The sequence below is a fragment of the Neoarius graeffei genome, chromosome 25 (genome assembly GCF_027579695.1).
Source record: "Neoarius graeffei isolate fNeoGra1 chromosome 25, fNeoGra1.pri, whole genome shotgun sequence".
NCBI lineage: Eukaryota > Metazoa > Chordata > Actinopteri > Siluriformes > Ariidae > Neoarius > Neoarius graeffei.
In genome coordinates, this window is record NC_083593.1 from 34,736,556 (window position 1) to 34,751,367 (window position 14,812).

The 14,812-nt window shown below is 44.4% G+C and overlaps 1 protein-coding gene across 2 annotated transcripts in view; it reads right to left on the bottom strand.

The window, feature by feature from the left end:
* slc43a2b (solute carrier family 43 member 2b) overlaps positions 1 to 14,812 on the bottom strand; it is a 37,392-nt gene that overhangs the window by 18,664 nt on the left and 3,916 nt on the right. For both annotated transcript variants that reach the window (XM_060909313.1, XM_060909312.1), the window contains exons 3-5: positions 5,973 to 6,258; positions 5,832 to 5,887; positions 5,661 to 5,737 (exon numbers count right to left, since the gene is read on the bottom strand). In XM_060909313.1, the coding sequence (XP_060765296.1) occupies positions 5,661 to 5,737; positions 5,832 to 5,887; positions 5,973 to 6,258 (419 nt within the window). The remainder of the gene's footprint in view (positions 1 to 5,660; positions 5,738 to 5,831; positions 5,888 to 5,972; positions 6,259 to 14,812) is intronic.

Consider the following 14,812-nt stretch of genomic DNA (forward strand, 5'->3'; position numbering starts at 1 on the left):
AGTGAGTGAGTGAGTGAGTGAAAGGAAGGAGAAAGAAAGAAAGCTGAAAAGCTCAATAAAGTGTGTAAACATCAACTCTCGCCTGCCGTGCTTTTGTGCTCCATCTACATCAGGAACTGTTACAGTGGTGCTGAAACCCAGGAGCACAGTAGGGAACCACCCCATAGAGTCCTCCCCATTCAAAGAGCTCATCCTTGCCCTTGCCATAGCCCAGCAGAACCAGCATCAAGCGCTGATCACCCTCCAAAAGGAACAGGAGCAATGCTTCGAAGCCTTAATGCTGTCCCAGCAGGAAGATCACCAGGCGTTCTGGCACCTGCTCGCGTCAGCAGGGGCGTCGGCCACTGCTGCCGCCACCCTCACAAAGATGGGACCACAGGACGATCCGGAAGCATTCCTCCCTCTCTTCGAGCAAGCAGCCGAGGCGTGGGGGTAGCCGCTGGAGCAGCGCGCAGCGCGCCTCCTCCTACTCCTGACTGGCGAGGCGCAGCTAGCAGTGCAGCAGCTCCCTGCTGACAGCCAACTGGTCTATGCTGACCTGAGGAAGGCCATCCTGCAGCAGCTCAGCCGCTCCCCGGAGCAACATCGCTAGCGCTTCCAGATGCTAGCATTGGAGGAGGTCGGCCGGCCGACCAGCCGTTTGCATTCGGCCAGCAACTCCAGGACACCTGCTGGTGGTGGCTGAGGGAGGAAGACCGCGACGCAGATGAAATCATCGATCTGGTGGCACTGGAACAGTTTCTCTCTAGACTTCCGGAAGGAACGGCGGAATGGGTCCAGTGTCACTGCCCGGCGTTGTTGGAACGAGCCATCGAGCTGGCTGAGGACCATCTGGAGGTGGCTCCAACGGCAGGCAGACAAGGCGTCTCCCCTCGCTTCTCTTCTCTCTCTCTCTTCTCCCCATCTCATGTCCCCATCTTCACCCTGTTTCCCTGCCACGGAGGCGGCGGCTGGCTCCTCCCCAGCTGGCCTGTCGCACCCGTGGTGTCCTCCCATCTCCCTCTTCTGTGTCTGTGTTGTCTCCCCCTCAGGTGAGTGACACCCATAACACCAGTGCAGAGGGAAAGCCTGGGCCGGTGTGCTAGCATGGCGGGGAATCGGAGCATCTCCAGAGTCAGAGCTCCACAAGGGAGGTGGGTGCTGTAATCCGGATCCCCAATGTGCCAGACACCGCCCCCGATCGGGCCGGAACGTATCGCATACCGGTGAGTATTCAAGGGGATACATCACGCTTTGGTGGATTCCGGTTGTAATCAGACCTCAATTCACCAATGCCTGGTGCAAGGTGAGGCATTGGGGGGAGCACAAGCGGTGAAAGTGCTGTGTGTGCACGGGGATGTTCACCATTACCCTCTAGTGTCTGTCCAAATTCTATTCCGGGGCCAAATGCATAGAATAAAGGCGGCGGTTAGTCCCCGTCTCACCCACTCGTTGATTTTGGGTACTGACTGTCCAGGGTTTAAAAAACTGATGGAATATTTAACACGTAGTGGGTCCTGCACTAGTAGGTCATGGGAAGATCCCGGTGTGGCATTGACTGGAGAAGCTGTCACAGAGCCGTCTACGTCAACACCGCGTCAGAGTGAGGAGCAGCCCGCTCCTCCTCCCTCTCTCAGGGATTCCCTTGGGGATTTCCCATTAGAGCAGTCGCAAGACGAGACTATGCAGCATGTGTTTGACCAAGTGAAAATAATCGATGGTCAAACTCTTCAGTCAAGCATGACACCGACCTTCCCTTATTTTACTATTATTCAAAGATAGATTGTACTGACTGACACAGGACACTCAAACTAATGAACGAATAATCCAGTTGTTAATCCCAAAGAGCCATAGGGAACTCATATTCCATACAGCTCACTTTAATCCCATGGCTGGACACTTAGGGCAAGATAAAACACTAGCCCGAATAATGGCCTGGTTCTATTGGCCAGGGATTTGCGGGGATGTCCGTCGGTGGTGTGTGGTGCACTGTGAATGCCAATTAGTAAATCCCGTGGCCACTCCAAAAGCACCGTTGCACCCTCTCCCTCTAATCGAGACCCCGTTTGAGCGAATTGGGATGGATCTCGTCAGGCCATTCGATCGGTCAGCACGGGGATATTGCTTTATTTTAGTTCTGGTGGACTATGCAACACGATATCTGGAAGCAGTGCCTCTCTGCAATATCTCAGCAGGCAGTATTGTGGAAGTGCTCTTCTGCTTTATCTCCCGGGTCGGGATTCTGAAAGAAATCCTGACCGACCAAGGCACTACATTTATGTCATGCACACTGCACGAACTTTATGGGTTACTGGGGATTAAGTATATCCGCACCCACACCAACTTAGTAGAGCGATTTAACCAAACACTCAAGAACATAATCCAGAAATTCGTAAGTGAAGATGCGCGTAATTGGGATAAGTGGCTCGAGCCCCTGTTATTCGCAGTACGAGAGGTCCCGCAAGCCTCCATGGAGTTTTCTCCCTTTGAATTATTATATGGGCATAAGCCACATGGCATTCTGGACATGCTACGGGAAAATTGGGAGGAGGGACCTTCACCTAGTAAAAACGAAATCCAGTATATTCTTGACCTGCGCGCAAAACTCCACACCCTCACGCACCTAACCCAGGAGAATTTGCGGCAGGTACAAGAACGTCAAAGCCGACTGTATGACAGGGGCATGCGCCTTAGAGAGTTCACACCAGGAGACAAAGTGCTCGTATTATTGCCCACATCGAGCTCCAAATTAGTCACCAAGTGGCAAGGACCCTTTGAGGTCACACGGCGAGTCAGGGACGTTGACTGAGGTGAGGCGAATGGATAGGGGCAGGGTGCTGCAAATCTACCACCTCAACCTTTTAAAATGCTGGAACGAGGGGGTCCCCGTGGCGTTGGCTTCAGTATTCCCGGAGAAGGTGGAGCTGGGGCCGGAGGTGAAAAAGATAACATCTTGGACCACTCCGGTCCCTTGTGGAGACCACCTCTCACCAGCCCAACTAACGGAAATAGCCAAGTTGCAAAAGGAATTTTCTGACGTGTTCTCGCCCCTTCCTGGTCGTACCCACCTCATAGAACACCACATCGAAACGACCCTGGGGGTAGTAGTGCGTAGCCACACTTACCGCTTGCCCGAACACAAGAAAAAGGTGGTTCAGGACGAACTCAAGGCCATGCTCGAAATGGGCATAAATCAAGGAGTCCCACAGTGACTGGAGCAGCCCAGTGGTCCTGGTTCCCAAGACCGACGGGTTGGTCCGGTTCAGTGTGGACTACAGAAAGGTCAACGCAGTGTCTAAATTTGACGTGTACCCAATGCCTCGCATCGATGTGTTGCTTGATCGGTTAAGCACTGCTCGCTTTTATTCGACACTGGATCTAACAAAGGGATATTGACAGATCCCCTTGACTCCTCTATCCTGAGAGAAAATGGCCTTTTCCACACCATTTGGTTTACACCAATTTGTCATGCTCCCTTTTGGGTTGTTTGGGGCGCCCGCTACGTACCAGCAGCTTATGGACAGGGTCCTCCGCCCTCACACTGCCTACGTGGCCGCCTATCTAGACGACATAATAATCTACAGTCATGATTGGCCGCGGCACTTGGAACACCTAAGGGCCATTCTGAAGTCGGTGAGGCGAGTGGGCCTCACAGCTAACCCGAAAAAATGTGCGATTGAGAGGGTGGAAGTATGGTATCTGGGGTTCCACTTGGGCCATGGCAGGTACGTCCCCAAATTAACAAGACCGCAGCGATTGCGGCCTGTCCTAGGCCCAAGACCAAAAAGGTGGTGAGACGGTTCTTGGGGCTGGCTGGCTATTATCGTAGGTTTCTACCTAATTATTCGGATGTCACCAGCCCGCTAACCGATCTCACCAAAAAGGGGGCTCCAGGTCCGGTCCAGTAGACGGAGCAGTGCCAACAGGCCTTGTCTGAGGTAAAAGCTGCACTGTGTGGGGGGCCACTTTTACACTCCCCTGACTTCTCTCTCCCCTTTATTTTGCAGACTGATGCATCGGACAGCAGGCTGGGGGCTGTTTTGTCCCAGGAGGTGGAGGGCGAGGAGCGCCCCGTGCTGTACATCAGCCGGAAACTGTCGATGCGCAAAAGCAAGTACAGCACAATTGAAAAGGAGTGTCTTGCCATCAAGTGGGTGGTCCTCGCCCTCCGATACTACCTGCTGGGGCTCCCTTTCACTCTCTGTTCAGACCACGCGCCCCTCCAGTGGCTCACCACATGAAGGATGCCAATGCACGGATCGGGATCACCCATTGGTATCTCACCCTCCAGCCATTTAAGTTCGAGGTGATCCACAGGCCGGGGGTACAGATGGTGGTGGAGGACTTCCTGTCCTGTCGGGGGGGGAGTCAGCTTCAGGCCGGACGGCTCCCCGGCCTGAGTCGGGCGGTGGGGGGGTATGTGGCACCAGGGGCGTGGCCAAGCAGCAGTCTGTGAATGGAGGGCGGGGTTGGGGAAGGTAAGTGGCTAAGTCATTCCACCTGCTGTCAATTATTGTGTGTGTGTGTGTGTGTGTGTGTGTGTGTGTGTGTGTGTTTTACAGGGATGGAGCATAAAAGGAGAGAGAGCAGAGAAAAGGGGTCTCTTCCAGACCACAACACATGAGTGAGTGAGTGAGTGAGTGAGTGAGTGAGTGAGTGAGTGAGTGAGTGAGAGTGAGTGAGTGAAAGAAAGCTGAAAAGCTCAATAAAGTGTGTGTAAACATCAACTCTCGCCTGCTGTGCTTTTGTGCTCCACCCATATCAGGAACTGTTACAATTTCCTCAAAATATTTTTTGTACTTTTATATATTGTTGTGTTGATGAATAAAACTTTTTAATGCATTTCCTGTGAAACAAGACAAGCTACTTTAGACTGGTTCCCTGCTCGCTTAGTGCCTGTGTTGCTTAGGTTGCCAGCACTAACTATTGTCATCCGATCGGACAATTACCATTAACGTTTCACTCGTCCTTGCATAGACTTCGGTTGACTCGGACGATCAGACGTGAGGTTTTTTGAGCATTGGTGCTTGTACTTTCTTTTCAGTACTGTTATCCTCTGCAACCATTAAAATGACCCTTTCAAATTGAATCATTACTCTGAGAAGGTTGCTTGGCAATGGAAAAATGTTATAATGTTCAAGATGCCATTGAGGTTGCACAACTCCACAAACATTCCTGGAGCTGGTGATGACCTCGGGGCTGTCGTTGCCAAGTCAGTGCTCTATTACTCAGGCAGGAATTAACACATGGTAGCTCACACCTCAGCAAAACCCAGTCAACAGGAACGAGAAAGAGAAGTAAGAAATGGAGATGGGTCTAATAATTAACCTACTGTACACTAAAAGCGAGCGAGTGAGTGAGGGAGAGAGAAAGAACGAGGGAAAGAGAGAGGGGGCTGTTTGTTGCTAGAAAACTGAAAAACAAAGTCTCATTCTTTCTTTCCTCCTTTCATCACCCCAGAGCCTCTGGTAACATCCTATTTTATGCTGAGAAACAAAGTGCTAATGGCTGATGGTCTTTATGAAAGCTTGAGCACTCAGCCAAGTTGCCAGAGAAGGGAAACAGGGCAGAAAAACAATAAAGAGCTGTAAAAGGAGTGTGCAAGAGAGGAGAAATATAATGAAAAAGAAGGTAACAAACAGCACAACAGCAAAAAGACCATGAGAGCCAGACACACTTACTGTGAGGGAAGTGAAGGTCATGCACATTCCTCCAAAGCCATTAAAAATCAGCGCGATAAAGATGAGTACAGAAAGTTCTGGAACAAAAACACACTGTCAGTTTACTGCACCCAGAACAATATACCCAATTAATGTTCTGATAATGTAGGACAGAATTAGCATGAGTCTTACTACTGGGGTTGCTGGCTCCATAGGCGATAAACAGGCAAGACAAGCCAAAGCAGGTACTGAAATAAAAAGGACAATAATCAGGTAAAAAAAAAAAAAATCATTTACAGCCTTATAACCAAAATTAATGGCCATGGAACTAACCTGCCAGTCAAGCGGAGTTTGCGTGGCCCGTATCTGTCCATGACGATGCCGAGAGGGAGTGCGATGGCACTGAGGAGGAATGAGCCGACGGTGAAGGCAAGGTTTAACATCTCATCCTGCTCTTTACAGACCAGCCAGCCATTCAAATGCACAGGCTCATCCAGTGGCTTCAGAGGAATTATCTCTACCCCATCGCCATCTGGGAAATCCTCATACAGGAGGTCTTCCTCAGTCTCTTTTAGTGGAGTCACCGCTTTCTTAGAAATGTTGGAAATGGAACTGTTAGCTTGAAAAGAGAATGGGAACAAGCAGAAGTTGGTCAGTTTAACAAATTCATTTCATCACTAAAAGCGCTAGCAATCAATATAAATCCCTTCAAATCCTGTTTTAAGACACTCAAAATAAGGACTGTAGCAGAAATAAAGGAGATAGTGTGTGTGCGTGTGTAGGAGCCTAAATGCAGTTTGTGTGATCTCATCTCATTATCTCTAGCCGCTTTATCCTGTTCTACAGGGTCGCAGGCAAGCCGGAGCCTATCCCAGCTGACTACGGACGAAAGGCGGGGTACACCCTGGACAAGTCGCCAGGTCATCACAGGGCTCAGTTTGTGTGATGTTTAAATAATTAGCATTGAATAATTTAAGTTCATGAGTGAAACAGGAATTTATGTTTATTTAGAAGATGCAGGAATATGTACACTGTTTGGATGTAGGTGGATGTATTTACAGTTCATATTTACAATAATTAATCATTTGATATTTTGTCCTTAAATGTGTGGATAATTTAGTTTAAAATTGTAGAATATCCCACTTGTATAAGGTTTACAATATATTTGGATTAGATAACTCTGGTTATTGCTTCCTAGATATAGCGGAACTTTATTTTGTAGTCATGTGAAACTGTGGGATTGTTTTGTTGTGGAGAGGGCCCTAGTCACTCAGGCAAGGAGAGAGTGGAGCTACACAGTTTTTTGACCTCTCTCTCTGTCTCTCTCTCTCTGAATATTTTTCTGTATATTACATAACTTAATTTTGCAAATGAAGATTTTTGTATCGCTTTTTTTGAGTGAAAGTAAACTGACTAACTTTTACATGTCAGGGTGCAGGCACTTATGGATGTATGTGGAGGGGAGAGCGGGGAAAGCAAACTGGAAACAAAGCCAAAACACAAGACTAGACTCAAGGTCGTGGGACAGGCGAGGGTCAATCGGTAGATGGGGCAATGCAGACAGGGCTAGAGAATAACGAGAAAGATACGAGAGCGAGGGTCGAGAACACAAAGCAGGCAGTGGAATAAAGACTCAGTATGACAGGAATAAACACTGAAAAATACTTTGCATCGAGTGAGAGGAGAAGTGTTTATATAGCAGGGTCTGAAGAGCCAGGAAACGAGTGACAGGTGGATTTAATAAATAGGTGATAGAGAGCACTATGGTTGATGGGTGTTGTAGTTCTGAGCAGCCATGTTTGTAGTAGGGTTCGGACTGGCACTCTCAACAGCATTACTGACATTACGCATGGTCCTGTGGTATTTAATTTGCTTTGTTTTTGGATGTGGATAAAGATGCAGGAAGTTGGCAGAGCGTCAAGCTAAAACTCTATTGTAGAAACCTACAGTGTGACAGGGAGAGGACTAAGAATTGTGATAATAATATAGTGCATAGTGTCGTTGATATCAGTGTGAGTTATCAGCTGAACCAGAGATGATCAACAATTTAGTGTTTCCTAGAACATTCCTAAAAGAGCTTTTTTTTTTAATTAAAGGTAGACTGCCTTTCAGATTTTTCAAGTGTAGGTCATAAAAAGAATTTTCCCTGACACCCAATTATTTTTGTTTAGTGGACTGAAAGCTACTGAATTTGAATCACAGACTTCCAATTTTATTTTTTTTTAATAGAACAATTAATGAATTTAGGGCCACATGGCCCTAAATTCTCTGCTATGTTTTCCTGCTTCACCATGATCCAATTCAAGATAATACAGCATGTATCACATGGTGGGCTTTCCCCGTTCGCACAAGGCATTGTGGGATACAAATTTGAAACGGGAGAGCAAAATGGAGGACATGAATGAAATGTGAAAGACCGACTACAGTAACAGAAAGCGAGAAGAAAAGATGTTATGTTGCGAAGGAAAGGAAACGCAGGACCAAACTAATAAATATCGGCGGTCAATGAGCACCTCGGCGTGATCAGCTGTTCGTTTAGCGACAGAATGATGTAACTGTCAGTGCACGGTCAAGGTAAACCTGTAAATGGCAATAATGCAACACTGGATGCCAGCTGCCGTAAAACCCAAAAGAAGAAGGTAAACCTGCTCATGCGCACACGGACTTCCTCTGTCTGCTTGACTGCGCGACGCGAGCGATTTCATGCACATTATTTGCTCGGAATCTCCTCAAATTAAATTACTTCCCAGCCACAGAATGGACTGGGTTTTTTTTTGTTTGTTTGTTTGTTTTTGTTTTTTAGCTATTGCAGAAATAAATATATCACAATGACCAAATTTCAGAGGGAACTAAATTTCACCGATTTTATGAAATCGAAAGGCCGTCTAGCTTTAAATATGAAATGTTTCAAGGGGTGTGTTTAACAGCTACACTTGCTTAGCATATTGAGGAAGACTAAACAAGAAAAAAAAACCTCTTTGCTAAAATCAAAGGAAAACTTAACCATTGTGAACATCACAAGTCTGAGTCAAACAAATAACACTTGCTCATCTCTAAAATGAAGACTGTCAATTTTCAGTGGTCAATTATCAGTTAACCATTATCAGTTCTTGCTTTCACGCTGTAGCATGAAAAGTCTGTGCTGTCCAAATTTGCATTTCATGTTTTTGACATTCAGGAAATGTATTTCCACTCCAGGTTTAAACATGCGGTTCAGTAACTCCAAACACAGCACAAAGCCATCTTCACTTTCTGCTGCTGAATGCAAATATAAGAAGACTAAGAGAGAGAATGAGAGATAAATAGACCCAGAACAGATGGGATTAATCGAACACGTGTCATATGAGTCAAATGAAGGTCTGAGGTGAGATAAGATTTAGTTGTTTATAGCTGGTCTAGCTGTTCTATCACACTGTTTCACATGCTGTCCCAGAAACTGCACAGCTGTTCTTGGAAAAATCAAGCCCTCACAAAATATGCATGCATACCTAATATATGCACAATAGAGTTAGGAATGAGCAACATAATTAATTCTGAACTGGAAAGATCGAATTTCAATTTATCCACACAACAAGAGAGTAAAACAATGGGTGAGAAATGTGTTCATTTTGTATTATATTACACACTTATGATTTCTTAGTTAGGAACCATAAAATCCTATTTGGTATATATTTAACAGTTATTCCATGAAATCGAGTTGTATATGAGCTGATAGCCAATGAGGCACGTAGCGTCAAGTTGGCTATAAGCCATGTACGAGGAGATTGAGTGGAATAACGGTTTTATTCAATCCACATTCAGTGGATTTTGAGAAACACAGCGTTATTATTTGCAAATTCCATGAATAAAAATTTTATAGAAAATGTCTGACAAAATCATTTCCACTTAGAATGTAAACAAACTGGCACAATGACAGTAGCAATTTGTGAAAAATGCTATAATAATAATTATCGAAAAATAAAAAAAAGATACAGTGGGGAAAATAAGTATTTGATACACTGCCGATTTTGCAAGTTTTCCCACTTACAAAGAATGGAGAGGTCTATAATTTTTATCGTAGGTACACTTCAACTGTGAGAGACAGAATTTTTTAAAAATCCAGAAAATCACATTGTATGATTTTTAAATAATTAATTTGTATTTTATTGCATGAAATAAGTATTTGATCACCTACCAACCAGCAAGAATTCTGGCTCTCACAGACCTGCTAGTTTTTCTTTAAGAAGCCTTCCTATTTTCCACTCATTATCTGTATTAACTGCACCTGTTTGAACCCGTTACCTGTATAAAAAACACCTGTCCACACACTCAATCAATCAGACTCCAACCTCTCCACCATAGGCAAGCCCAAAGAGCTGTCTAAGGACACCAGGGACAAAATTGTAGACCTGCACAAGGCTGGGATGGGCTACAGGACAATAGGCGAGCAGCTTGGTGAGAAGGCAACAACTGTTGGCGCAATTATTAGAAAATGGAAGAAACTCAAGATGACTGTCAATCTCCCTCGGTCTGAGGCTCCATGCAAGATCTCACCTTGTGGGGTATCAATGATCATGAGAAAGGTGAGGGATCAGCCCAGAACTACACGGGAGGACCTGGTCAATGACCTGAAGAGAGCTGGGACCGCAGTCTCAAAGATTACCATTAGTAACACTACGCCGTCGTGGATTAAAATCCTGCAGCGCACGCAAGGTCCCCCTGCTGAAGCCAGCACATGTCCAGGCCCGTCGGAAGTTTGCCAATGACCATCTGGATGATCCAGAGGAGGCATGGGAGAAGGTCATGTGGTCAGATGAGACCAAAATAGAGCTTTTTGGTATAAACTCCACTTGCTGTGTTTGGAGGAAGAAGGATGAGTACAACCCCAAGAACACCATCCCAACTGTGAAGCATGGGGGTGGAAACATCATACTTTGGGGGTGCTTTTCTTCAAAGGAGACAGGACGACTGCACTGTATTGAGGGGAGGATGGATGGGGCCATGTATCATGAGATTTTGGGCAACAACCTCCTTCCCTCAATAAGAGCATTGAAGATGGGTCGTGGCTGGGTCTTCCAGCATGACAATGACCCGAAACACACAGCCAGGGCAACTAAGGAGTGGCTCCATAAGAAGCATTTCAAGGTCCTGGAGTGGCCTAGCCAGTCTCCAGACCTGAACCCAATAGAAAATCTTTGGAGGGAGCTGAAACTCCCGTGTTGCCCAGCGACAGCCCCGGAACCTGAAAGATCTGGAGAAGATCTGTATAGAGGAGTGGGCCAAAATCCCTGCTGCAGTGTGTGCAAACCTGGTCAAGAACTACAGGAAATGTCTGACCTCTGTAATTGTAAACAAAGGTTTCTGTACCAAATATTAAGTTTTGTTTTTCTATTGTATCAAATACTTATTTCATGCAATAAAATGCAAATTAATTATTTAAAAATCATACAATGTGATTTTCTGGATTTTTTTTTAGATTCTGTCTCTCACAGTTGAAGTGTACCTACGATAAAAATTACAGACCTCTCCATTCTTTGTAAGTGGGAAAACTTGCAAAATCAGCAGTGTATCAAATACTTATTTTCCCCACTGTATGTTCTTACCATCAAATACTTTTATTCCGTATTTTGTTGCTTTTTTTTTTACTTTTGTTTTTGAGTAGAGTTTTTATTTCATCCCCGGTTGGTTCAGCAACATGGTCTGCTATTTTGTTTTTCTCTACTCATGGTATATGAGCTGATAGCCTGGTGGTAGAGTAGTCAGTCAAAGCGCGTGATTGCTCATACCTGCCAGTCTGATGGCAAAATGGTTATTTTATTGTATCCTCCAAGCCATCATTATAATTAAAACTAATTAAACTACATTACATAACCACTACTAAAATGTACAAGAAGAGCAAAGCTTTACTTTTTTGCTTTACCATATGACCTTGTGCCAGCAGTAAAGTGCTGATTAGCATGGAGAGCTCAGTAAAAGCCTGAGATAAGACTGAGATAGGCAGGAGGAAGGCACCAATTTGCTTTTCTTTTATTGCACACTGCTGGAAGAGTTTATTGTTGCACTCTGGGTCTGTTATATAATCAATCCGCCTGGAACTGGAACCACCCCTATTTACTTCATTCAACAGAAGGCCTTAGAGTGAGCTGGCATGGGAAAAAAGGGTTAGCTCTTAGGGCTAGCACTAAAGCCAACAGAATGCCACTTCACCCAGCTTTCTTCTTGCAACAGAAAACTGCAAGCTGTTCATATATTAACCCCTGCACCTTAGTGCAACCGTTGGTAGCTTCAAATGAAGGCAAGGTTTGTAAACATAACCTACAAAAGTGATTGTGACAGACATCTGAGAAGACTAAAAAGAGCTTGGGATATAAAAATGAATCATGGTGGTCAAGGCCTCTAAAACATTGACAATAGGCCTCATTCAAACTTGATCCAAATGAATTGAGTTGTAAATGATTTGCAAAAGCATCTGCATAAGAAATGCGGTATTCAGGAAAGTCCAGTTAGTTCAGAAAAGTGTTTCTTTCTAGTGAGAGTTCCACAGTTTTTATTAATTTACATCTAAGGAGATTCAGTAATGAAAGCCTTGATTGATCATCTCATCTCATCTCATTATCTCTAGCCGCTTTATCCTGTTCTACAGGGTCGCAGGCAAGCTGGAGCCTATCCCAGCTGACTACGGGCGAAAGGCAGGGTACACCCTGGACAAGTCGCCAGGTCATCACAGGGCTGACACATAGACACAGACAACCATTCACACTCACATTCACACCTACGGTCAATTTAGAGTCACCAGTTAACCTAACCTGCATGTCTTTGGACTGTGGGGGAAACCGGAGCACCCGGAGGAAACCCACGCGGACACGGGGAGAACATGCAAACTCCGCACAGAAAGGCCCTCGCCGGCCGCGGGGCTCGAACCCGGACCTTCTTGCTGTGAGGCGACAGCGCTAACCACTACACCACCGTGCCGCCCCTTGATTGATCAACTTCAAATTATATCATTGTAATGAATTGCTGCACTTTTATTAATGGATTATTCTGTAAAGTTGAATAATTTATTTTAATAAAAATGTTAATAACAGTTTTGGAATTTCATACTGCTGACTTGAAAGAAAAAAACATAAATAATAATAAGGAGAGGATTTGGCATATCTATGTAGTCACTCTGATCAGCCATCAAAGTCTCTAGGGAAGAATTACAGTAGTGGTTTCCCGTTGCCTTCAACTGGATTATCAAGGTTTTCTCCTCTCAACCATTCACACCTATGGGCAATTTAGAGTAGCCAGTTAACCTAACCACATGTTTTTGGATGGTGAGGAAAACTGAAGCAAACCCAAGCAGATATGGGGAGAACATGCAAACTCCATACCAAAAGACCCCCATCAGCTATGAGGTTCGAACCCAGAACCTTTTTGCTGTGAGGCAACAGTGCTAACCACTACACAGCTGTGCCACCCAATTAAGACAAAAGAAATACCGCTGTATAAAAGGAAGAACAATAGCTAATGCACTGCAGTGGCTAACCTGCATTACTAGAGGGTTTTAACACATGCTGTGCTTTAGGACAAACCTTTTCACAGTTTAGGCATAATTTTGTTGTTTTCAACTCTGTTTCTAATTCTGTTTTAAATTTGACAAAAACTTTTAGCTCAGTTTGGCCAACAAAAGCATTTACAAAGTGTGTAACAAAGTGTGTATTACTAAAGGATATACAAAGTGATGCTAGATATGCAAAAGATGCACTTGTTTTCCCCAAACCCTGCACACACTGCTGGATCACACTTCGGAGAGGTCAGTCATGCTTTTAACCATGACATCTTACCATGTGGAATGCTCAGATGCACTTAAGTTAAATGTGCACTGCCCAGGTGCCTGAGCAGCATGTTTGGGAAAACATCGCTCTCTGTCATAACATCTTTTCAATTTGCAATATTGCGTTAGCACCCAGTCAGGTACCATAAATTGTTTAGAACTGGGCATAGTGCAGTTACAGCTGCATTCCTCATGTGCCAAGATACTTTACATTCTCCTGACAATGAGCATCACTTTGAAAGTTCACCACAGGATCATATTTTCCAAGCAGGCAAGGTTTGCATTTTAAGATTTTATCTAATGTCTGTTAGTAATTTACTAAACCTAAAATGATTCAATCTTAGACCAACTTCCATAAAATAAGAGATGTAACACAAAGTGTTTTCCTACTGGAACCTAGCTTTGTACATGCAGCAAATCCATCCATCCGATCCTTTCCGTTTCTTTCATCTAGAGATTTATTAAAATTCATCGTCCTTGGGTCTTGAGGGATTCTTAGAACAAGGTCAGTAATATTTGCATCTACCTGAAAATAAAGGCTAAGTCACATGAGCTAGAGCTGTAAATTAATGCAATTTAATGTACTTTTATATCTTAACATGTTTAGATAAGTACTGTAAGTAATCTGTGCATGAAGAGCTGTATATGCATGAGCAGCAGACAGTAGTTAGTGCCTATTTAACAGTTATTCCACGAAACCGAGTCGTACATGAGCTGATAGCCGACGAGGCACGTAGCGCCGAGTTGGCTATAAGCCATGTACGACGAGATTGAGTGGAATAACTGTTTTATTCTATCCACATTCACTGGATTTTGAGAAACAGAGCATTTTTATTTTTATTTTTTGCAACTTTGATAAATAACTTTTTACAAAACATCCACAAAATAATTTCCATTTAGAATGTAAACAAACCAGTGAAATGACAGTAGCGATTTATGAAAAATGCTACAATAATAATCCTTGAAAAATAAAAAAAAAACACTCTCACCATCAAATACTTTCATTCCATATTTTGTTGCTTTTTTGTATTTTGGGGGATTTTGTTTTCGAGTTGAGTTTTTATTTCGTCCTTGGTTGGTTCAGCAACATGCTCCACCATTTTGTTTTTTTCTACTCATGGTATATGAGCTGATAACCTAGTAGTAGAGTAGCCAATCAGAGCGTGCGATTGCTCATATCCAGTGAATGTGGATAGAATAAAAAAAGGCTGGTCAGGGAGGTTTAGTTAAATTAATCGCAAAACACACTAAAAATAGTTGACTAAGAAAAGCACAAGGTGGATGGCGTTTGTGATCATGGAGAATATATACTGTAAGTGCTTTTTGTGGCTACTGCCTCACATAAAGGCTGTAGCCACTATGTCATTATGTTGTAAGA